The sequence below is a fragment of the Chinchilla lanigera genome, unplaced genomic scaffold (assembly GCF_000276665.1).
Source record: "Chinchilla lanigera isolate Chin_1 unplaced genomic scaffold, ChiLan1.0 scaffold00017, whole genome shotgun sequence".
Taxonomy (NCBI): domain Eukaryota; kingdom Metazoa; phylum Chordata; class Mammalia; order Rodentia; family Chinchillidae; genus Chinchilla; species Chinchilla lanigera.
In genome coordinates, this window is record NW_004955418.1 from 3,050,561 (window position 1) to 3,075,635 (window position 25,075).

A 25,075-nucleotide genomic window follows, 5' to 3' on the forward strand; every position below is an offset into this window, starting at 1 on the left:
GTTTTGGAGCTGTATGGCTGTTATGTTAGTAAATTAGTCTTGAAAGTTACATAGTATATTGTCAGAGTCTGGCCTTACTGTTTTTGAGTATAGGTGTGAGTGAGCATACATGTTTTTTCTTTTTCTTTTCTTTTTTTTTTTCTGAAATTCTTTTGGAAAACCATGTGGTGTTTCACCTTAATAATTATAATTTAGATATTATGAGTAACCAAACATAGGTTTCTTTAATAAAACATATTGCATAGTTTATAATTTTCCTATTTAAAAATGTTATTTAGGTTTCTTTTATTTTAAAGATGAAAAATAAAAATAACAATAAAACAGAGTTTCAAAACAGCCCAGTAGAGGGTCACAATAATTAATACATTGCATATTATTATCTTTGTAGTATTCAGAGTACAACATATAGGCATGAAACCTTAGCACAAACCTTTCTTTTCAATGAACTAAGAGAAACTAGCTGTATAACTATCTTAACTATCTTGTATACAAATGTATATTCCTTCCTTTCCCCATCATGGTTTGTTTTTTTTTGTTGTTGTTGAAATGTTTCTTCCCAGTTCACAATATCTATTCTAGATTATGGATCTTATTTACTCATTCAGTTTCTCACACTAGTGAGACAATATGATGTTTACACATGTGGGTCTGATTTATTTCACTTATGAGTATGATCTTGAGTTGCATCCATATACCTATAAAAGTCTCCAGTTTATCCTTCTTTATCGCTGAGTAGTACTCCATTGTATTAAAAAACACACATCTTTTTTTATCCATTCTTTGGTTGATGAGCATTTAGGTTGTTTCCAAGATACAGCTATTACAAATTGTGCTGCTGTGAACATGGGTGCACATATATCTCTGTGGTATGATGTTTTCAGTTCTTCTGGGAAGATAGCCAGAAGGGGAATAGCTGGGTTGAATGGGACCTCTAAATCTTAGTTTTTAAAGAAATCTCCACACTGATTTCCAGTGGTTGCACTAGTCTGCACTCCCACCAACAGTGGAGAAAGGTTCCTTTTTCCTCACAGCCCCACAAGCGTTTGTTATTGGTTAACTTCTTGATGATAGCCATTTTTTCTGGGGTGAGATAGAATCTCAGTATTGTTTTAATTTGCATCTCTTGAATGACTAATGGTGTTGAACATTTTTTTCATATGTTTATTTGCCTTTTGTATTCCTTCATCTGGTAGGTATGTATTTATCTCAGATGCCCATTTTTGGATTGGGTCTTTGAATTTGGGGGTCTGATTTTTTCAGTTCTTTATATGTTCTAGATGTAAGTCCTTTGAGAGCCAACTGGCTATAATTTTTTTCCACTCTGGGTTGTCTTTTCCCTCTGTTGGTGATTTCTTTTGTTGTGCAAAAGCTTTTTAATAAGGTGAGATCCAATTTATTGATTCTATATAGTATTTCCCTTGCAATCTGGGTTTTGTTCATGAAGTCTCTACATATACATATGTCTTTGAGATTTCTACCTATTTTCTCTTCCAGTAAATTTAGTATTTCTGTTTTAATATTGAGATCTTTGATCCATTTTAACTTTAGTTTAGTGCATGGTGATAGATATGGGTCTAGTTTTAGTCTTTAGCATGTGGAAAGCCAGTTTTTCCAGCATCATTTATTAAAAAGACTGTCTTTCTTGCAGTGAATATATTTGGCCCCTTTGTCAAAGATAAGGTGGCTGAGTGTGTTTGGGGTTGCATCTGCATCTTCTATTCTGTTCCAGTGATCCTCAGGCATGGTTTTTTTTTTTTTTTTTTTTTTTTTGTTGTTGTTTTTTTTTCTTTGCAAATACCATGGTGATTTTTATTACAGTGGCTTTGTAGTATAATTCCAGGTCTGGAATTGTGATGCCCCTTGACTTGCTTTTGGTGCCCAGAATTGCTTTTGCTATTCTGGGTCTCTTTTGGTTCCAAATGAATTTTAGGAATGTTTTTTCTAGATCTATGAGGTATGCTTATGGTATTTTGATTGGAATTGCATTAAATCTATATTGCAGTTTTGGGAATAGGGCCATTTTCACTATGTTGGTTCTTCCTATCCTTGAGCAAGGGACATCATTCCATTTTCTGATATCCTCTTTGATCTCCTTTTTTAGGGTACTATAAATTTCACTGTAGAGATCTTTTACATACTTTGTGAATTGATTCCTAAATATTTCATTGTTTTAGATGCTATTATAAAGGGTGTATTTTCCCTGATCTCTCTCTGTATTGCTTGTGCATGAGGGCTATTGATTTTTGAGTGTTGAGTTTGTATTCCATACTCTACTGAATTTGGGTATTAAATCTAGAAATCTTTTGATGGAGTGTTTGGGGTCTTCTATGTAGAGTATTATGTCATCTGCAAATAATTATAATTTAACTTCTTCCTTTCCTTTTTTTCTTTCCTTTTTTTTTTTGATACCAGGAATCAAACTGAGGTCCTTGTGCTTGCCAGGCAAGCACTGTGCCACTGAGCTATATCCCCAGCCCCTTCCATTCATATCTTTGTCACTTTTATTTCTTTCTCTTATCTAATTGCCCTGGCTAATGCTTCCAGAACTGTATTGAATAGGAGTGGTGGGCATCCTTGTCTTGTTCCTGATTTTAGAGTGAAAGCTTTCAGTTTTTGACCATTTAATATGATGTTAGCTGTTGGTTTTTCATAGATGGCTTTTATAAGATTGAGGTAAAGACCATCTATTCCAGGTTTCTGCAGGGTTTTTATCCTGAATGGGTGTTGAACTTTGTCAGATGCTTTTTCCACATCTGGTGAGATGGTCATGTGATTCTTATCTTTACTTCTGTTAATGTGATGTATTACACGTGTTGACTGGTGCATATTGAACTATCCCAGCATCCCTGGGGTGAATCCTGCTTGGTCCTGGTGTGTGATCTTCTTGGTGATTTGCCGCATTCTGTTTGCCAGCATCTTATTAAGGAATTTTGCATCTATGTTCATTAGGGAAGTTGGCCTGTAGTTTCCTTTTTTGGTTGGGTTCTGCTCTTATTTTGGAATCAGGGTAATACTTGCTTCCAGGAATGACTTTGATGGTATTGCTTTCCTTTCAATTTCCTGAAAGAGTTTCAGCAGTAGTGGCTTTAGTGCTTCTCCACATTTCTTGTAGAATTCAACAGTAAATCCATCAGTGCCTGAGATTTTCTTTGTTGATAAATTTTTAAGTACATTTTCAATTTCATTGATAATGGGTTATTTAGAATTTTTGTATCTTCTTGATTTAGTTTTTGCAATTTGATTGTGTCTGGGAATCTATCCGTTTCTTCTGTGTTTTCCATCGTATTACAATGTAGGTTCTCATAGTAGGTATTGATGATCTCCTGGATTTCTGTGGGCTTCATTGTGACTTCCGCCTTTTCACTCCTCATTCCTTGAATTTGTGTTTTTTCTTTCCTCTTTTTGATGAGATTGGCTAATGGTTTATCAGTTCTATTTATTCTTTCAAAAAGCTAACTTTTTTATTCATTGATTCTTTGCATTGTTTTCTTAGTCTCTATTGCATTAATTTCTGCTCTTTGTAATTTCCTTCCTTCTACAAGCTTTGGGTTTTGTTTCTTCTTCTTTTCCTAGAAGTTTGAGGTTCAACATTAGGTTGTTTATTTGAGCTTACTCTGTTTTTCTGATATGTGAGTTCATCACTGTAAATTTCCTGGTAGGACTGCTTTCATTGTGTCTCATAAGTTTCAGCATGTTGTGTGTTTGTTTATATGTTTCTGTCTTAATGTCTTCATTTTGTTTTTGTCGTTTTGAGACAAGGTTTCACTATGCAGTTCAGGCTGGCCTTGAACTCACTTTGTAGCCCAGGCTGGACTCAAACTTGCAGCAGTCCTCCTGCTTCAGCCTCCCAAATGCTGGGATTACAGGCGTGCACCACCACACCCTGCAGTGTCTTCATTTTGATTGTCATTTCTTTTTATACCTTAGAGATTATCTTTTCTGTGGCCTATTGCATTTGTTTCTTTCACTTCTGCTGCTATCATATCACAGAGTTCCATTTGTTGGCTTCCAGTTTCCTCTGTGTCTTTGTGCTCTGGACTTGCATGGGCTGGGCATGTGGGGTTGCATTTTGCTTCTTTGTCTTGTCATTTTCTATTTTCTGGTTTTTTAAATGTTGATGCTTGTAGATTTGTTGTGTTAGACAGCCTTATCACTGGTGTCAAGGCTTTCCTAGGAGATGTCAGTTCCTCTGGATGTCTTCTAGATGTAGGTGTTTCTTTGTCTTTATGTGTAGCCCAAGAACCTGCCTTCCCAATATATTAAGAAGGAGGAGTTGCTATCTATTTGACTTAGGGCCCATTCCTTTGGAACTGGACTATAGTGATGGTTATGACCCCTTATAATTGCAGTGTTGTCATATTGGTGGGGGGGACTTGTTATAGCATGTATGACATCCTGGTTAAAGTAGTTCACTAATTTATAGTGAAATCCTGGTGAAATTAGTAACAATAGACTCAAGTACAGCCTGACTACTGACAAACTGTGATAACTATTAGCCTGATATCTACAACCATAGGAAGAAGTTCTACAGATATATAATATAATCCAACTTATATCAGGAGCTTGCATACCATGATTTTCCACTTAGTGGAGTGATTTTACTCTGTTGTGTTTCGGTAGGGGGTGGTTTCAAGAGGGATGAGGGGTAGTAGGATGGAGAGGTGAATGAGGTTAAATACAGTAGGGGCAGTGTTGGAGGGCACAGGCTGATTGTCCAGATTCTGGGTAGTTGTAGGACACAGCAGGACAGGATTGGAATAGAATGCCTAGGAGTTTTGAGGTGAACCAGAAAGAGAAGAAACAGTGTTTACTCACATGCTTTCATGTTTACTCACATGCTTCATAAAGTCAAGCGAGTTAGTTGATGAAAAAGAGAAAGGGGATGAGTAGACTGAAACGGAAAGGAAGGTGAGAGTTCGAAATCATGAACAAGAGAGAAAAGAAGGAAGGAAAGAAATAGAAGGAAAAAAGCGAAAAAAAAAAAAAAGAATCTAAAACACACTGAAACAATAACATACAGAAAGAAAAACAAACAGAGCAGAGAGAAAAAGAGAGAAGAAAGAGAAAACAAAGAAACAAACAACAAAAACGAAATGAAAAACAAAACAGAGCACTAGCCCAGCCAAATGCCACGAGGGAAACCCATCAGACACAGAAACGTGAAAGCAGTGAAATTCCTCTCCTCGCTATAGTTCTGTGGTAGGTCCAGGTTGGATCCTAGAAGTGTGTACTCTAGCCAAGATTGCAGGTGGATTTGTGCTGGGTTTGGGTCTGATCTTTGTGTCTGGATTTGGGGAACGGGGTTAGTTCTCTGTGGCTGGAGTTCTCCCCAGTTGTTTAGAAAAGAAAAAAAATATATAAGAAAGGAGAAGGGGGGCGACCCCCCCTGCCCAAGCACAGCCCCGCTTCTCCGAACGTACCACCTGTTGGTCATAGTATCCCCTTTGTACGAGACCTTTCCACACCTCTGGTCCCGCCTGTCCATCCTGTGCGCCTTAGCCGGGCCCTCCGGTGTCGCTGGCATTCCCGCAAGCCCTGAGTCCCGCCAGTGGAGGACGGAGGGGTAGATCTCAGACTCCGCATCACCTGCTGCTGTCCCGGGTCCTGTTGTTTAGTTTTATTGTCTACCTATTTATTTTAAAAAAATTTTTGTTTTTGGTACTATTGGGATTGAATTCAGGGCCTTTTCACTGAGTTACCTGCCCAGGACTTTTTTATTTTATATTTTGAGACTGGGTCTCCCTAAATCACTAAACTCCCCAGGCTGGGCTCCAGCTTGCAATCCTTTTGCCTCAGCCTCCCAGAGTGAAGGGATTAGAGGCATGTGCCACTGTGCCCGACTCAGTTTATCAGGTTTCAGACTGGGTTGGAACAAAGCTAGATGGAAATGGTTAGGCAGTATTACTTTCCCCGCAGTGACTGGTTGTGAGACAAAGAAAGAGGAGTTGGTCTGAAGAGATGAGAGTTGGCGCAAACCTCGGTTTATTCTTAAGCTGCTTACACAGAACTGTGGTCACAACATGGTGTTCACCTTTACTCAGATTTTTTCCATTAATGTTATTGGCTCTGGTTATTTCTCCTTCTAATGTGTCCTCCGCTTAGGCTAGAAAGATAGAAATGCAGTTCAGGCTGGCCTTGAGTTCACTTTGTAGCCCAGGCTGGTCTCAAACTCGCAGTGATCCTCCTGCCTCAGCCTCCCAAGTACTGGGATTACAGGCATGCACCACCACACCCAGCATCCTTGCAGTTTTGAGAGCTTGCCTTTGTGATTTTGTTAGTGGTCTTGTGGTTGTGGCAAAAGTGCCTTAGACAATGACACTGCTGAGGTTTGATACACATGGAGTTGTTCAAGGGAACGAGTTCTCCCCGTTTATTACACCGAGTTAGACTTACCTCACCGTTGCTTTTCCGGATGCCTGTGTTCAGGATGTCATGCAGTTATTGGTATTGGCTCCGGCACAGGGTTCCAAAGCAGAAACAAAGTTCAGATGTTGATTCCATGTTATAGTCCTTAGAATGATGGTTTTGGAACTCTTATTTGAAAGCATTGTTATTTATTTGTGTGAGTTATACTTGTTAATATTTATCTTTCCTAATGGAGAGCCAAACATGCCTCCAGGCCACCGTGGAAGGAGATTGCCAACTTTGGGGGTGTTCAGATGTTCCTCTTCTCTTTCAGTCCTGCTTGCCCGGGAGAGAAAGGATGCTTCTTGGTTTTGGTGTCAAACATTCCCTTTCTTAGTAATCACTTGCACTTGTCCCCCGAAGAGTCTGTCTTTCCCACTTAACCCTTAGTTTACCCTGAGCTGTTGTGAGGCATTCTTGGTGACAGATGGAAAGCACCATTGGGGTAACTGAGTGCTAAGTCTCTGGAGCCAAAGCTGGTCCCGACCCTGTGAGCTATAGGCCCCTGGGATATAGAGCCCAACTTTGGAAATGCGTATTTACTTCATGGGATTATTTTGAGGTTTACATGAGTAAATGCATGTGAAGTGCTTGCAGTAGTAACTGACACAGAATAAGTGCTCAATAAACATTAACTTTTATTAGATTGCCAACTTTGGGATTCAAGCCCTCCAGGTTTAGTGATGAGTATGTTTTAGATCCAAAGACTCTAGCTATAAACCTACTCCTGTAAGAGGAGTTCTGAGGAAGCCATACTTGCATGCCATATACACGTAACTGAACGAAGCCATGGGTGTCCATGGTGGCTGTTTCCTCTGCTTATCAGACAGCTTCCTCTTAGAGTAGGGTGGGTGTGTGCTGGAGAAGAGTTCTCCCTACAACCCACGCATCTCACTCCTGCAAGCTTATCAGCTTCTGGCCCAGAACAGGATGCAAAGCTCCAAGACAGTGTCTCCCTTATTATTATCCCGATCAAGATTTCCCACCTTGCGTCTGTGGCGGGCTCCCTCTGCTGGTCCATCTAGCATATGTGCAAGTCTATGGTATAAGAGCTTTTAAGAATTTAGTTTTTCAGTTTTGGGGGATCTTTGTGTAAAAACCACTTTTAAAAAATTTATTCTGGGGCTGGGGATTTAGCTCAGCGGCACAGCGCCTGCCTGGCAAGCGCAAGGTTGTGAGTTTGATTCCTGGTACCGGAAGGAAAAACAAAAACAAAAACAAAAACAAAAAAATCTATTTTGTATGTGAGTGATACAGACTGCATTTATATTACACTTTTTTTTGTGTTGGGCCATTTGTATTATGAGTTGGGATAATTTCAGGTTTGAAGTTTTTGTTGTTGTTCAGTTTAATTTTGTATGGGGGTTGTTGTGGCATGCCGAGAAACATCTTCACAACATAGTTATCGAGAGTTGATTGTTATGTCTTGTGTTATAATGCGTGGTGCTAGGATATGCTCACTTTTAGAGCGTCTGTGGAGACTTAGGTAGCTCCAAAAGTTTCGAAAGGTCCTACCCCAGCTCCATGGAACGTTGTTGTGTTGAGGGCTTAAGGGTTTAATGCATATCAGAAAAGAGTACCTCAGGCCTGCTGGATGGTTCATTGTCTGTTTGGAGTTATAATCAATTGGTAAAATGTGCGACAGTGTCTCTGCAGTTGCGTTTAAAATATTTCTGCTTCTTTGTGTTTTCCTTATCAATATCTCCTTCTCTCTGCCATCTTTTCTTCCCCGTGTTTCCTACTAGGTTCAAACAGCATAAACCGGGTAACGGCGAACATGGAAAACGGAGAAAATGAGGGAACAACTAAAATTATCGCACCTTCACCAGTAAAAAGGTCAGTGTAGTTAACTGAAGAAGCACAGAATGCTGTACTGTCGTAAACACGGTTTTTCCCATTGGCAACATTAAGAATCCTTTCACTTAGATAAGGGACTAATGTTTTTGATCCCTGGGTTCCAATAGGTAATCTCTGGCCCAAAGAATATTTAAAAAGCCAGGGAAATATAAAACCTCAGGACCTGCCTCTCTCATGGAAGAAAGTGCTCTCCCTGCCACAGCACGGTGAACGCACAGATCATCTGTGGTCTGTATTCTCAGCAGCAAAGTGAACATTCCATGTGGTTTTTTAAAAATGGTGTGATATAATAGACTCAGTGGGGCCTGTGAAATAAAGTAGGTGATATTTATGTTTAATGTACTGTGTTCATTACAGTGGTGCACTGAACTGTGGTCCCGGGAAGAGGATTTATAGCATTTGGGGGTGTCAGAGCCTCCTCAGTCAATGATTGCATATGCACGAAGGGTTGTCATGGTCCTCCGCATCAATTTTCCCGGCGGCATTCCCCAGCGGAAAAACCGCTTCATATATTACACGGATTGTTTCCCTGAAAGATCAGCCTTGTTCTCTGTTAAGACACTGTTTCAGAGTCATTTTTTTCTGTCTTTAATTATGTTCACGGAACAGCATTTTAGACATACAATGAGCAGCTTTCATAGGCTCCCTTTTTCTACAGAGGTTGCCCCATGTGCCGCATAGAGAAATCTAAGCAATCAGATATGTGCCCTGCAAAGACTTCTCAGGTCATCTGGTGTCTTTTGTTAGTAAATGATGGTGTGTTCATTCCACTGCACTGTGGCTACTTTGAGGAATATAGTTTCTAAGTCCTCAGCAAAATAATTGTAAGATATGAGGATTCTAAGAGTTGTGTTTCCCCAAGGGTTTTGCTGCCTACATTCTTTTTTTCTTATATTTCTAGGACATCTTCCTGACATATTCTCTTTTTGGAATGACAAGTTCTTTACCTTTGAATACTTTCATTTACTGTGTTTCCCTGAGTCAGTGTCCCAGTGTGGATAGACCCAGCTTCATCTGCATGTGTACAGTATGCTTCTGGTATATCCGACCTAAGCACAGTAATCTTCCATGAAATTCGTATCCCAAGCCTTTTAGAATATGCAAGAGCACCTTCCCCTTTGCAGCACATTTCTGCTGATGGTACCTGAAGGGTCGCTGAATTCCCACTCAGGCTCTAGATGGAAAATAGCTTGAGGAGAGAAAACGCAAGTAACCTACTACCTGAGCTCTATTTTTTAACACCTATCTCCTCTCTCAATTTCTCTTTCACCTCCCTATTTCTCACTCTGGCCATTTCTTTCTGACTTATTAAACACACACACTTTCTACTGTTGCATTATCTCTATGTTTCCTCTTTTCAGAAGGTGAGATTCTATTTTGGAAATTTGATCTTCAGAAGATTTTTGAGCCTTTATCAAAGTAACATGTTTATATATGAAATATACTACCCTCTAGTAAGACTGAGATATATGCCTTTGTCAGGTGTATCATTTTATAGGCATATATTAATTCCTATATGGATACCATACTCTACAATACAATCCAAATTTATCTTTGGAAATGACCTTGTCATTTTTCCTTTCTCCTTTTTGTGGGTTTTGTGGGCCATCAAGAACTCTGCTGCAGCTGTATTCTTGGACAGCTTATATGGATGACCCCGCAAAAAGCCAGGCCTCCTAAGTGGATTAGGAGTTAAGTAGCTCTGTTTCTCAGCTGCTAAGCCTCCTGAGGAAGTGAGCGGGCCGCTCTCTGTCGCCCCGCAGGTGACTGAGGGCCTCTGCTGAGTCCCCCCCTGTGTCTCCGTGTGTTTCACAAACAATTTGTTGGGATTGAATAACAACTCAGTTATACTTACATTCTTAGGACAGAAAGATGATCCTAGTTCAGGAAATAGCATTTGAAAGTCACTCTGATCTGGAAGGAGGAAGCCAAGGTAGAGCGGAAGTTGAGGAAAGGTCATGCCGGGAAGCCTGAGCCTGCCCAGAGCTGACAGGGTGCCACTGATTCAGACCCAAGTCTGTAGCCAAGGAATCTCTGACACTGTTGGAAGGAGGAGGCGCGTTTCCTTCACCTCGCCCTGCTTTCTTCCTGGATTCCGTGATCGCACTTGCTTCCTATGCGAAAACTGAGCAGTGTCTGAAAAGTGTCTTAGGAATCTACATACTTGGCTTCCGTTGACTTAGAGCAATAAACCTAGAAGAGGGAGGAGGCCCAGAGGTATTTGCTGGAAGCCACTTCATGTGGAACGAGTTACAGATCTAAAATACAACCCATATCGGCACACCCCCACGCACCTCAGTTGTTAAAGAATTTTACTGAACACAACAATATGTGAGTAAGCTTTCTTTTATTTTCTACTTAATTAATTTATTTTCTTTTTTAATTAAAGCTTTAAAAAAGCAAAGAGTGAAAACAGTCCTGATACCCAAAGAAGCAAATCTCATGCACCATGGGAAGAAAATGGCCCCCAGAGGTAAAGGGAATCATTGTGTTTTGCAGCAGAGGAATAGCAGAGGGGTTCTCTTTACTAGAAACACTAGTAAATAGCATTACTAGTGTAATGCACTGAATAAAGGAACCCCACAGCTGGCAGTGGTTTAGGGTAATTCCTGAAGCAGCTGGACTGGGGGCATTTCTGAAGTGGAAGTCAGTTGTATGTTTCTTAACATGAGTCTTTTTCTTGGAAAGATGTAAGAGAAAACTTATTACCACCCGAAAGGTCATTGTGATGGTTTATTTCTGCAAACTCTCTCAATGATACATTAATGATAATTTTCCTGTGTCATAGTTCTTGTAAAAACTTCCAAGTTGACATGTTGGCCATTCCTCTTACACTCCAGCGGACTCTACAACTCTCCCAATGACCGCACTAAATCACCAAAGTTCCCTTACACGCGTCGCCGAAACCCCTCCTGTGGAAGCGACAACGACTCTGTGCAGCCAGTGAGGAGAAGGTAAGCTGAGTGAACATGGCATTGCATTTGCAGTTTCCAATGGACGCTTTGGGGCCCATGCACACTTTTGTAACAGGTGATTCCCGTAATACCATTATTGTTTGTCTCCTCAAGATAGAAGAAGCTCGAGCTCCTGAAGCACTTTTCATCTGAGACAGCCAGAATTTTAAAGATTATAGAAAATACATTGATTTGAACTTGCTTTCTGTGTCTTAATTGATACGTTAAAAATACATATTATGAATAATGTGTGTTAACAATATGTATAGTACATGTATGACATAGTATATATTTAATATTTCTCCCTGGGAAGATAAAACTACATTTAAGGGTAAATATTCTCAGCTGAGCCTGGGTGCTCTGTCCCCCAGACTGATACTGTTAAATAAACATAAGGGAAACCCCTTTCACAGCCAGGAAGAAGGGAATCCTGTTATACTCTCCGTAGCAGGTTGGCGTGCATATCTGCTTTTATCTTGTGCGTGTGCCTAGTTTTCAAAAATGTCTTTATCTAGAAGCTTTGAACTCTGCAAAGCAGGCTGGGCAGCGTGACAGGTACAATAAAGGAAGATGCAGAGATGGCTTAGGGGTGAAATTCCTCGCACTCCTACATCATAAGAACTGAGTCTTACTTTGGCTGCCCATATAATTGGTATTTAGAAGTGACTTTTATAATTATAAAATGTCTAGATTCTAATATGAGAGAACCATCAGGACCTTCTCTGTGCATGTGCGTTCGGAGGCAGAGCCCTCCCCGTCTCACTGTCCTCTTTATACTTGCACTTGGAACCTTCCTCACTTGCTGCCTTCTAATTGTGTGGGTTTCCGAGTCGCTCCCTACCATTTTCCAGTTTGGGTCCAGCTTCGCTGAAACCCTTTAGTAGTTATAAAGCGTCTACCTCCCCTTCACCTCGCGGGACGGAGAAGAGGATGCTCAGATTAGGGCCACCGATGGCTGGCTAGAACTGTGCAGAGTTGCCATCTGTGCGGCAAGGCCTGAGCACTCTTTGCAGTGTATTATCTCGATCCTGATAATGGACTTGGCATTTCCGGCGGACAGGGATTAGGCAAGGATTGATGCAAAGATGAGCGGGGATTTAGGACACAGGAAGCAGAGTATTATTACCAAGAAATCTAGTGGCTGTCGCTACTGTCAGCCTGGGAACACAGAGGGCAGCGTTACCCAGAGACTGAAGCTACTTCCACCTTCGCGCTGAGCCTGTGCTGCTGTGGGCCCCGCCGCAGATGCTGGGCAGCAACCGCTGCCGGTGCCTCTTCTGCAGGCGCCCAGTGTGCTCGCGCTGCGGACCTCCTGCTTCTCAGGAATGTCGGCGTCGGGGCCACAGTTGCTACCAGAAGTAAAGTCACTTCTGCTCCTCTGCTACCTTCAGGTTTTTCCTCTGGAATGCAGCCGGCAAGGGAACCCAGGAACACAGTGTTCAGGCTTCCAGACTCGGCAGGGAAGAGGGGGTTAAGTCGGGGCAAGACGGGACTGACTTTCAGTGAAGAATACTTGGCCAGCATTATCATTTCACTTTTACAGTTCAGGAAACTGAGGGTGAGAGAAATGGAAGTCAGAAAAAGAGGATCATGAGCTCTCATTTAAAGACTCTACTCGGGCCTTCATTGAGCTTTCTCCTTGGGATGCCAAGGGCTGGTTCAGCCTGGGAAACACTTAAAACCAAGGCAGCATATTGTGGAAATGTGTGTGTGTCTGTGCTGAGGGGGTATAAGTGGTAAAGAGGATTTGGCTGAGACTATAGTAGATTTTTGTAACTTTAGTGTAGTTTTTTAGCACTCTTTAAATAAATTATCACACGTTAAGCAGATAGTCATTTTGATTTTAATACATTTGAAAATAAAGTTGTGCTAAAATATGCCAAAATTTATATTATGTTTTGCCAAACTAATTGCTTGAAATTGTTCAGAGTACGTATATCTCCCAGTCTGGACTTAATGACTCCTACAGTGAGGTACATTTTCTGCTGGCTTCCTGTGAAACAGAGAAATAATTGTGGAGAGTGGATACAAGACCCTTTCACTCCCCTAGTCCCGGGGAAAGACTGTCTTAATTTACTGGGAAGAGAATCTTTTTGCCTGAGTGAGCATAGAGTATTCTGTCTGTTCTGTGTGTCACTTAAAGGTCTCTTGTTGGGCGTGTTCATTTTGAGACGGCCAGTCATTGCTCTCTGTTGACATACAAGGGCTACATGCATTATTCTGTCTCTTCAGCTACGAATGCTCTATAACTTTCCTTGTCCTTGTCAGTCTGGCTTTATCTTCATACACATTCACTGTGCCCCCTGCACAAATCTCTACATAGCTGAATTAGCTCTGGCATTTAAAACTGAGATTTGCCATCAGGATAGAAGAATCCCAAGGATTTAAATTTAATAATAGGAAATTCTGTTTTGCTTTGGTTACCAGGATAAACATGTGCAGAAGGCATCAAAAGTTCTTATTTTTGCCAGTTTGTCATGGGACAAATATAACCTATCAAATTCTGGCTGAGTGTGGAACAGTCCTGCATAATTTTGTCAGGTAATAGAACCCTCTGAGAGTCTGACAAAATGTTAGGTTCACTCCAACCAAAAAAGGGCACATAATTAAATATGCATAAACATTTGCATATAATTTTCAGGGTTTATTAGTACCCTGAAACTTGGTTGTTTAAATACTTCTTTTCTAAGGAAAAAAACACCACAATGCTTTCTGGCAGTAGAATATAGTTATACCTCTCAGCTTCCATCTTTACACTCAGAAATGTTTATTTTGTGCCTTCTATGTGTCAGGCAGTATGCTCAACAAAACTATACAAAGTCCCTGTCCTTGGGGAGCTCACAGGCTATTAGAAGTACATGAATCACATAAATACATGTGTAATTATAACTTTGATATGTTATATAAAGATGATTTATCTGGTCTTAGGGGAGTTTAAAAAACCTTTTAAAATTGAAGCCCAGCATGCGTACTGAGAAGTATCCAAGTCATAAGTGTAACTCACTGTCTGGTAGACTAACAAACTGGACATCTGTATAACTCGTGCAAGTAGGGGACATTTGCTAGGTTGCTGAGTAAGGGGTGTGGGCAGAGGTTTCCTGAGGCTGTGAGCTGGGATCTGAGATGAATGGAGCAAAGAGAAGAGAAAGAGCATGGCAGGTAGAGAGCTAGAAGGGGGTGGGGAGCATCCATGCAGAGAAAAAGCCAGTACTGCTTAAGCGCTGAGAGTGAACCGACATGTGCTAGAAATGAGCCTAGAGAGGAAAATGGGGCCAAACATTACACCTACCTGGGCCTGGTTTGGTGTTTTTCCTTAGATCGATAGTTTTTGTACAAGAGTATAACAACTTGATTTCATTCCTGTTTGTGAAGATGACCCTCACTGTCCTGTGGAGAGATGGGTAAAGTGTAATATTGGAAAGGGAGAGGGCAGGCAGTTGGTTGTCATAGGAGCCGTAGCTGGGGAGAATGGGGACGTGGACACGATGGTGATGTGGAGAGAAGAGGAAGTGGTGATGTTCTGAACCAGCAGGCGAAAAGATTCAGTAGGACTGAGAGGATCAGTATGAGAGGTGGAGGTCAGGCAGCTAGCAAGAATGAAACCTGGGCTTGTACCGATTCATGAGTTCATGAGAAATGATTAAGAATCATCAGGACACTCTGTAGGTTTGAAAGGGACAGAGGTGTTGAGTTTCTGATATGTTGAGTGTGTGGTACCTTGGAAGTCTGAGATTCACTTGGGTTCTTGGATCATAAATCGGGAGCTAGACTGTTTGGATTGAAATATCAATTATCCTTAGTTAGAATTAAGGATTTAATTGATTTATGAAGCAGAGAGGAAGCTCGTTGGCCATATAGTCTAGATAGACTACAAAGACCAAGCCCGTGACAGAGCTGTGAGAAACTCCAGCATTCAGTGACTTACTTCAAGGGATTAGTGGGTAAAGGAGGCAAAGAAATTGTGGCCATAGGAAAAATCAAGATAGTAAAAAAAATAAATAAATAAAAATCTGCTTTTCGTATGGATCTTTATGTTGCTTTATTTTATCTTTGACCCTCTTTCTTTATTTTCAGAATGCTAGAAACCAGTCTTTTATCTCCTAGTCATGAGGTTAGAAAAATCCCACTGTAAAAAAAGCACAGATACTGCCCCACGTGGTAGCACAGGGCTGTAATTTCAGCACAGTAGGAGGTTGAGGCAGGAGGATCGGAAGTTTGGGCAACTTACAGGGACCTGTCTAAAACAGGGAGGAGGCAGGAATAGATGTAGTTCACTGCAAGAGGCCCTGGGTTTGATCCCCAGTACCCCCCCCCTACCCCGACATACAAAGTCAGTGAATAAGAATTCTTAGAGTTTAAAGTACATGGCAGAATTTAAATAATCAGTGTCCACTTGGGAAGACAAAATTAAGGAAATCTTCTCAAAAGTACAACTCACACAAAACAAGATATATGTAAATGAGGATGATAAAATTATTGAACCTAGGTATCGAACATTCAGTTAATAAAATTCTGAAGGAAAAAAGAACAGTGAAAATGTAGAAGAAGATACTAATAGCAATATCAGAGAAAAAGGGAAGATAGCGTTGCCTTAAAATATGAAAGACGATTTTCAATTTAGGATTATATGCGCAGATAAAAGTATAATTACATGTGTACAAGAAAGACATTTTCAGAAATTTCAGGTGATAGAATATGTGTGAGGTATGGTTGAAAAATACAGTAAATACTTACATTTTAAAAAATTATTACAAAAGGATGCATTGCCATCGGCCCTCCCCCCATCGCCCTCCCCCTTGCAGGAAACATGCTTAGCCCGTCTTTCTCACTATTTTCTGGGGCACTTCTTGAAGTCTTTCTTTATGAGCCTTTAATTTTGCTGTCACAGCTGCTTCGATGTCCTGAGTCGATTTGAAACATTTACCTTTTGTGATCACTTTTCCTTGGGGAAGAGGCAGAAGTTAAACAATGCCAGGCCTGGTGAATAAGGCAGAGGAGGACCTGCCATGGTATTTCTGCAGGTCTGCCTGTGCTGAGAAGTGACGTAGCGGTGGCATTCACCATGTTCTCATCACACCTGGCAGCCACTTCCCAAACTGCTGCAGAAAGTGGCCAGAACGATGGGATAAGCATGTTCCAAGAGAGGGGGGATATTTTGAGGGGGATTCATGGCCGTGTGTGTTTTACAGTAATAAATTTTGGGAGGAGTGTTGAAACAGGGTCTTGCTGTGTACTTCAGGCTGGCCTCGAACTCACTTTAGAGTCCAGGCTGGCCTCAGAATCATGGCAGTCCTTCTGCCTCAGCCTCCTAAGTGCTGAGATTAGCGGCATATGCCACCACACCTGGCCTGCAATGAATTTTTAAAAATTTAAACATTACCATATATTTCAGCCATACTTTGTACCTGCTATGGAGATGTTCTGTTTGCATACAGGAAGATGCACTCCACAAAAACCAAAACAAGGAGTCCTAATATCTAGAAATATGGGATCTATGATAGAGAATCAAAAGGAATTCCCTAGAGAGTGGTGAAGCAGAGCAACCTGTGTGCAGCAAGCTTGGTGCAATTCTGAGCGTGAGGGCTGAGGAACTGTGGAGGATGCAAGTGGACCTGTGCTTAGCTGGCTATCTGTCTGAATCAGGAGGAATCAGGCAGTTCCCTTGGAGAGTGTGGGCGAAGAATTACTGATAATCAAAGGTAAACTAAGCAAGTGGTTCACGTACCTGCAGAAGAATAGAATTGCATCCCTGGAATGCAGTTTAGATCATCTGTGAACAATATACCTTGTTGTGTATATTGAATCATTACCCAAAAATTTGACATAAGGACGGGACCACATGTCAGTGTTACACTGTTAGATGCAACTGTACTGGGGGCAGCAGGAGGGCATAAGCCAGGGTGGTGGCATAAGAGAGCCACGTCTACCCTGGTCAGAGTGGGGTAGTGGGCAGGAAATAAAGCAAGGGCCTTAGACATCTCTCTTAAGATGTTTGGCTTTGAATGAAAGAGGACAGGGTGGGCAAAAGAGAGGGGATGTGGAGCCAAGGGAGATGTGTATCGTGTAAAGACTTGAGAATGTTAAAATCTGGCGGAAGGAGCTCGCCAGGTGGCAGCTGAGTATATGTGAGAGGTGGGTGCGAGGTTAATGACGTCACTGAGAAGACACAAGGTGCCTGGGCTGGGTGGCACAGGAGGAGGCGCTGACCGTACTTGTTAGGATAGATCCATAGGTAACAGGAAGATGTTGCTAAGTTTTAATTTTTGTTAGCAAGAAGATGAAGGAGTTCCATTCTATGTCCTTTGGAAGGAGAAAGCAAAGTCCTGTCCTGAAGTAGAGCTGCCATGTGCCACAGAGTTGCCAGAGAGAAAGTGAATACTGCTTTGCAGAAGCAAAGTAGTCAGTCTAGACAAAGCTGCAGAGGTCACTGAGCCGTGGTGGGGCCCCTCTGGAGGGTTATGAATGTGGGTTTGTAGCGTATCTAGTGTGCTCTTGCTGTTCTTCCAGTGTTGCTTAGCCAGCTATTTGGAGCTGGCCCGGGGAACCTGGGTTATTGGATTCACCTGTGTGTACAGTTACTCCAAAAAATAAAAGATTGAATGAAAAGCGGTGTTGGGGAAGTGTTGGGTATTGGCATGTGTGTAATTGAAATGATGCACTAGGAAATCTAAGCTGAGTAACAGAAAGGTGAAAAGCTGGTAGAAGTAGTAAGGTCAGTAGGCAGCCCTAGTGGATAGAGTGGGCAGCGTGAGGGTAGTTGAGGAGGTAGCAGTAATAACAGCTTTTATTTATTCAGCGCTCATAGTGGCTCAGGTCCTACTTTGCATTTTAATTATATTCATTCATTTGTTTGTCATAACAGCACTTGGTGGGTGATTCCATTAAGACCAAGGCACTATGTAGAAAAGCAGTGTGTTTGAACTATACACCGTATCAGCAGAGGAGATGGGGTTCATATTCCGTTAGAGCACTGCAGGAGCCCACTTGGAGGACTGTAGACCTAGAGACTGCGGACTAACCCCATTGTTGGATAAACGTGTTCAACAGACAACTTGTATGTTGTTATTTACACTCTGCAGCCCCTTAGGGTGCTTGCTGGCTTCTGAAGACCTCAAGACCGGTTGGTGGCATGCCCCTCTGGGACCTGTCGTAGGGCATACATGTACAACTTGAGTGTGTGGTGAATGAACAGATGCATTAACAGATGGGAATTCTCTGCAGTGGAACTTGCTTTGCTGTGCCTCTCGTAGCCAGCTATACTATTTCATTCTTCAACGTCTTCTTTTGTTTTCCACAGGAAAGCCCATAATAGTGGTGAAGACTCAGATCTAAAGCAAAGGAGGAGGTAAAAGAAAAACAGACAGAACGGGAAGAGAGTCAGGGAAAGTGGGGAGGGACCGGCAGATTAGCAGTGCTCAGAGTTAAGGGAGGGGTGAGGACTTCGGGAGGATTTTTATGACTGCTGAAAGGATGCTATATTATAAGTCCTTTTTTCCCCAAAAAAACCAATTTTGGTTTTAGCTTGTTCTTAGTCTCCCATCCTTCGACATTTCTCTTGTTTTTTCCTGCTCCTTTGTTTCTCAGAGGAGCTGATTTATCTACTATATTATAAAATGTTCTAAAACTTGGTGGCATAAAATATATATACATACATACCATATGGGTGTATATGTATGTATAAACACACACATATAGTATAATTCTGTTGATTGGACGGAAAGTTCCGGTTTTGGTCACTTCTGTTTTGTTTTTGTTTTTTGAGGCAGGGTCTCACTATGCTGGCTTTGAACTCACTGTGTAGTCCAAGCTTGCCTCAAATTCGCAGCGATCCTCCTGCCTCAACCTGCCAAGGGCTGGGATTACAGGCGTGGGCCACCATGCCTGGCTGTTTTTAAAAATATCTGAATGTTTATGAGTACATGTTCGTGGTGCATGACGAGTATGTCTGCTGTGGGAGCTGGTGCCTGGTACACGCGCATATCGCGTTACGGCTCCTTGTCTAGCCTTGCCCACGTCGCACATGAGGCTGTGGTCAGATGGCAGGTGAGGCTTTGTTGCCCAGGGATCTGTGCAGAGTGGCTGAAGGCCTGGGACCTCTCTACCCGATTCTCCCTGTTGCTAGCCAGGCTTCTTTAGGCGGTCACAGGGAGGAAGCAGGAGCCATCAGTCCTGGAACTGGCAGAGGATACCACACACCTAATTCTATTGGTACATCCAGTCAAAGGACAAGCATAAGTTCAAGGACAGAGGAAATCTGTTGTACATCTCTACTTAGGGGAGAAGAGGGGAGGGAAACAAGACTTTTTTCCACATTTAGTCCACCACCAGGACTCACAGCCCTGCCATGTGGGAGTTTTGTTGAAAGCGGTTGGTTTTTGTGGTTCTCTCTGGGAGCATAATGACATTTGCCTTAATCCGCTTTCATCTTGCCCTGCTTTGCTGTTGCCCTGCGCTGGAGGCTTATTCAGATGTCTGAGTTCAGAAACTCTGCCCAGGAGGGGGATAATGTGGGTCTTTATGTTTGGATTAGTAATTTCACTGCAAAATTAATTCCAAAGAACCAAACGAACCTTTCTATAATGTGTTATAAACGCAGGTCTTTTGCTTTGCTTTGCTTTTGGTCTTCAGGTCACGCTCACGCTGTAACACCAGCAGTGGTAGCGAATCGGAAAATTCTAACAGAGAGCACCGGAAGAAGAGAAACAGGTAATGTCTAAATATTGTAACCCTGAAATCAGAGGCTGCCATTGGTAATAGAAGCTGCGTGTCCATGTGTTTGTAAACCTGGTTTTCTTATCTGCCTTTTTTTTTTTTTTTTTTTGGTACTGGGAATAGAACTCAGGACCTTGTGCTTACCAGGCAGGTGTTTATGCCACTGAGCTATATCCCCAGCTGGTTTTCTTATCTGTTGCAGAGGAATCTGGCCCTGTTTTGAAGCACTAGGTTAGGGAACCTCAGCTTCTTTAACTGAGTTTCTTTCTTTCTTTTTTTTTTTTTTGTCTTTTTGAGACAGGGTCTCGCTATGCAGTTCAGGCTGGCCTTGAGCTCACTTTGTAGCCCAGGCTGATCTTAAACTTGCAATGGTCCTCCTGCCTCAGCCTCCTGAGTGCTGGGATTAACTGAGTTTCCATCTTTAGAATGAGATGATTAAACAACTTGACAGGAAAGTCCTTTCTTTTTCTTTTTCTTTTTTTTTTTTTGTACTGAGAATCGAACTCAGGACCTTGTACTTGCCAGGCAGGTGCTGTGATGCTGAACTATATCCCCAGGCCCCCTTTTTTCTTTTTCTTTCATATAATTCTATATGTAGATACACTGTATAGTGAATTTAAGGCTGGTAGCGAAGTTTATCATTTGTAGCGAAATTCCACCAGAACTATATTTTAACATGACATTATTGTGTTTTACCCAAGGCAAAATGAGATGCATTGTTTTATAGCTTTACCTCAGGTATATCTACATGCTAATATGTTTTTACATTTATGTCAGGTACACATAGAGGAGTAAATGCAGTTAATTTGTATTTGTAAGATTTTTAAAGAGCTTGTTAGTAAATCATTTGACATAAGCACTAGTGTTGGCTTAATGCATTAATCACTTCTCCCTAGTCCCACAATATTTATTTGGAAGCAAGTACTCATGTGCACCAAGCTGGAAGCCAGAGGGAGTTGACTTCCTTTCATATCAATTTCGAGCCTAGTGGCTCGCAATTGGAAGAGTTTCGTCCTCCCCACCCGCTCCCTGAGAACATGTGACAATGTCCAGAGACACTCATTTACATTATGACTGGGAGGAGGAGACGGCTACTCACCAGGGGTGCTGTGGAGCACCTTGTGGGTAGATGGCAGCCCCACACCCACGCGGTCCCTAGTACTAGAGCAGTGGTGCTGCTGCGGAGAAACTTACTTGCACCTAATGTAGAACTCTGGGCTGCCTGCTTTACTTTTCTGGGTTTACTTTGTTTCCTCTGTAAATTGAGGAAGCCAGACTAGCTAATCTCCACCATCTTCTTCGGTGCTTGGAGTCCTTGAGGTTGGCACAGGTTGAATTGTCTGCCCGTTCTAACTACAGGGCCTGTATAATAATAACAGCCCAGGCAGCACTGTAAGAGCGGACCACTTTCTAAGGAATGCTTCTGTGAGGAGCTTGCTTAGAGGCTGGAATTGAGCCAGGTAGAGGTGAGATCTCAGTGTGTTATGACACCTTTCTCAAGGAAGCCATTTCAGTTGCTTTATCTGTAAAAACCCCATTGTGAGAGTAGCTCTTCTTTCTACTCTGGTCCCGCTCTGCAACTCAGTATTTCTGCACAAAGAATAGAAAACGAAGCCCCCCAAAATTTTGTCCCTATTTAAAACTGGTACGTATTGATCCATCTGTATTTTAACAAATCTACTTGTATCGCTTAGTAGATTCCAGTTGTGCTCATGATGCTCTGCTCTCAGCTGCTCAGGAGAAGCCTGTTTCAAACACAAGTGTCTTTTGGGACCACATGTGCTCGGTGACATTTATTGTTAGAAATGAAACGCTACAGCAAGGGTGCCACCAAATCCTTAAATTGCTCATTACTGGTCGGGCCGCACCAGCTCCAGTGTTCCTTCTCGGTGTTTCCTCCCTCAGGAGGGCTTTCTCTGCCCACTGGACAGTTTTTTAAATTGGCTTTCTCGGTGCTAGGCAGAAGTGTTTTCAGATGGCCGTAGTTCTGAACGTTTAAGGGTGAATGCAGTTCGCAAGGCCAGTAAGAGGAAATAGCTTTCAAACACACTCTGACACATTTCACGCAAAGGACCCAAAAAGCTTTCACAGTCATTTATTTTACCTGTAGACAGATTGCCCCGGGGTTATATAAGTTTCTATGTCTATGGAAAATGAGGTCTAGAGTCTGACTCTCAGGGGCATAAGAAAAAATGGGCGAATGAAGAAATTTGTCTTTCAGTTCTGATCTCCACCTCTGGAGACTCTGGTGCAGCAGGTGTCAGTGTATAGGGAAAGAGGGTGCAAAGCCATTACGTTGCCTCTGGGTACCACTTCCCTACCGTGCTGTTACTGCTGGTCCTTCCTTCTGGCTGCTCGCCCTTTGTGTTTTGTCGGCACACATTCATCCTACATGAGGATGCACAGGTATGAACATTTAAACCGTAGCACTGCTACTGTCCCCAGATGTCTTTGTCTGTGATGAAGGGTTCTTTCCTCACCTCTGACTTTCTACTTTTGTAGAAGACTCCTCTTTGGGGGAGAGAGTGCCTCTCTTCAACCTCATCTACCTTTCCTTTGCTTGGCTGCTGTGGGGCCCAGCAAGTCCTCAGCACCGTCTTTTGTGCTTTTCTGAAAGGACTTGGGTGACTCGGGTGGGGCACCCAGAATCTGGGATGTGCTGGTGCCCTTCTTTTTGCCAGAAAGGTCCTAGATTCAGCCCTGAAGGTTTCGTTACATTCGCAGCCGGGGCCTGCACTCCGATGCACTCTGCCTTCCCATGCATCTGGGGAGTGGTAGCCCGTGGAGAGGGGTGAGGACTGGGCAGATTTGCTTTTCACAAACTTCTTTGAGGCCCCTGATGTGTCCAGTGGAACTCCTGATAGAGTCAGTTTCACTTTCAGAGGTTGTGTAGGGAACGTTGTTCCCTTTGGCGCTTCTTGGTGGATTTTTGCTTTAAAGTAAAGCAAGCCTTTCCCTTTAGGCTTGAGGCTACTCTGTGGGAATGTTCTCTTTTTTTTTTGACACAAAATCAACCCATTGGAGCTTAAGCCCTCTTACAGTTTCCATGGGTAACAATTTAAACATCTCTTGTTTTGTGTGAAGAGAAACAAATGCTAATAAAGTCATGTTTGCAAATTAATTTCAACCCCAACAGGTTTTTAACTCCACTTAAAAAAAGTCAAGATTCACACCAGATGAAAGGATTGCTATTCTGTTTAAGTTTTAGAAACAGTAATCGTAAGCATCCCTCTCTCACTTTTGGCTCCTGTACTAATGAGGGTAGACGTGGGAGGCTCATTCCCCAGTCACCCTCCTCCTCTGGGGGCTTGTGATGTTGGCCCTGGTCTCTTCCCACCGTAGTATTTTCTTTGCTCTTTTTGCAGTCTGAATGGGTGTCCAAGGGATCTTCTAGGCTTGAGGTTTGAGCGGATAGTTTTCTATCTCTTTTCATAACCAGCTAGAACTTGGAGTAGAGTTATTTTTGACGGCTAAGATGACAGGCAGTCCTTACTTTACCTTAGGTTCCCTCTGTGCTCTTCTTTCTCGTTTTTCTCTTGTTGTTGTCCTCACCCAGTCCCCTTCTTTCTCTTTCCTCCTTTCTTTTGTCTTCCCTCAATTCTTCCTCTGTTTAGAAGCCAATGGTTTTGATATTGAGGAAAGAAACTCCCAACCTGCTAGATGTCTGGTACAAGTTCGTGTTCTCTGAAATCGAAGAATGAATTTTAGGAACAGTGGGGGTTAAGAGCAGAATATATTTATTGGGGGAAAGAAAGCTTCTGTCCGAGAGAGGGACAGAAGGGGACCTGCGTAGGTTGCCAAGGACCCTGCCTTTTCTAGGGATTTTTATAGAGCAAATCTACCACATGAGGGGGGTCCGAGGTGGGAAAAATGGGAAATCCCAAGGTGGAACAAAACTGTGGGCAGCCAGTAAGATTACAAGTGTAATTGCTCAGGTAAAATTGATCAAATCAGGATCAGATGCAGAAGTGAGTCACATAGCAAGCGGACATGAATACAGAACAGGGACTTTTCCTGTAGGGGGTTGGGTTAGTGGCTCTTCCTGGCTTTCTCCAGGTGATAGAGACCTGTTTAGAATATCAGTCCCTGATGTTTATCCTTAGGAAGTGTGTGGCTGCATTTGTTTCATCTTTTATCTTGAGGTCTGGCCCTCAGCGGAGGAGCCTGTTTTTCCCACGGTTCTCGTCTTCTGCACTGGCTCCCTCAAGGGCCCAGCCCTACCTGAGTGCCTCTAATATTTTATCTAACTTAGTTGCCTTTAACAGTTTGTCGTAGAATAACCCAAGGATTTGAGCCTTGGTCTTGGTTCTGCAATGTGCTAGTATTTGACCCTGGACAACTGATGCAACTAATTCAGATCATAGTTTCCTTGTCTTTATTTTTTTTTATTTTTTATTTTTAAATTTTTTTTGGTTTTTCTCCGGTATCAGGAACCGAACTCACGACCTTGCGCTTGCCAGGCAAGCGCTTTGCCACTGAGCTAAATCCCCAGCCCCAATTTCCTTGTTTTTAAAGTGAAGGGGACACACATAACCACTGTTCTGTTTGTCGAATGAGTTCTGTAAAGATCTAGTGAGCTCTTTGCAGTGAGAGTGTGACGTGTGACGCCTCACGGTCCTATGCCCAGTTCGGGAATCCCTGCCTCTTCTTCACCTGCCCCCGCCTCTCACCCTCTAGCAGGTGTTTCTGTGCTTCCTTTGGTCCTGTCTGCCATTCTCCCACCTGTCCTAAGTTCACACACTCTGTCATTTTTATACCGTGCATTCTCAATATCGGCTCAAGGGAAGGTTTTAGGGGTCTCACAAGTCTGTAAAATTATTTAGATAGCCTTGTTGCACCTCAGATGCACAATTTGACAAAGCCAGAGTCTGTAGCTTTCATCAGATTCATAAGGGGTGTTCATTGGACATCCAGCCTTCTACCCCAGTCAAGCTTAATGTTCATTGTGATTGGAGTAGTAAAGGATAGGTTAGTGTTGAGGAAGGAACTGGGTGTTTCAATTCACTAATAGAATTACAAGTAAAAATGTTGAAACTTTAGAGATTGCTTTGCTATACTAATTTGTGAAACAATTGATTTGATTAAATTCGTCGAATCGGGAGCCTACCAGCTACTGGCAGTACAAAGTTAATGATCCATGTGAATAT

The 25,075-nt window shown here is 42.3% G+C and overlaps 1 protein-coding gene across 4 annotated transcripts in view; it reads left to right on the forward strand.

The window, feature by feature from the left end:
* The window catches only part of Epb41l4a (erythrocyte membrane protein band 4.1 like 4A), a gene marked incomplete at its 5' end in the record, with an annotated part of 221,021 nt that overhangs the window by 174,216 nt on the left and 21,730 nt on the right, over positions 1–25,075 (forward strand). For 2 of the 4 annotated variants that reach the window (XM_005382155.2, XM_013513019.1), the window contains 5 exon segments: positions 8,151–8,241; positions 10,652–10,735; positions 11,103–11,216; positions 18,514–18,561; positions 19,845–19,922. In XM_005382155.2, the coding sequence (XP_005382212.1) occupies positions 8,151–8,241; positions 10,652–10,735; positions 11,103–11,216; positions 18,514–18,561; positions 19,845–19,922 (415 nt within the window). 4 annotated transcript variants of the gene reach the window in all.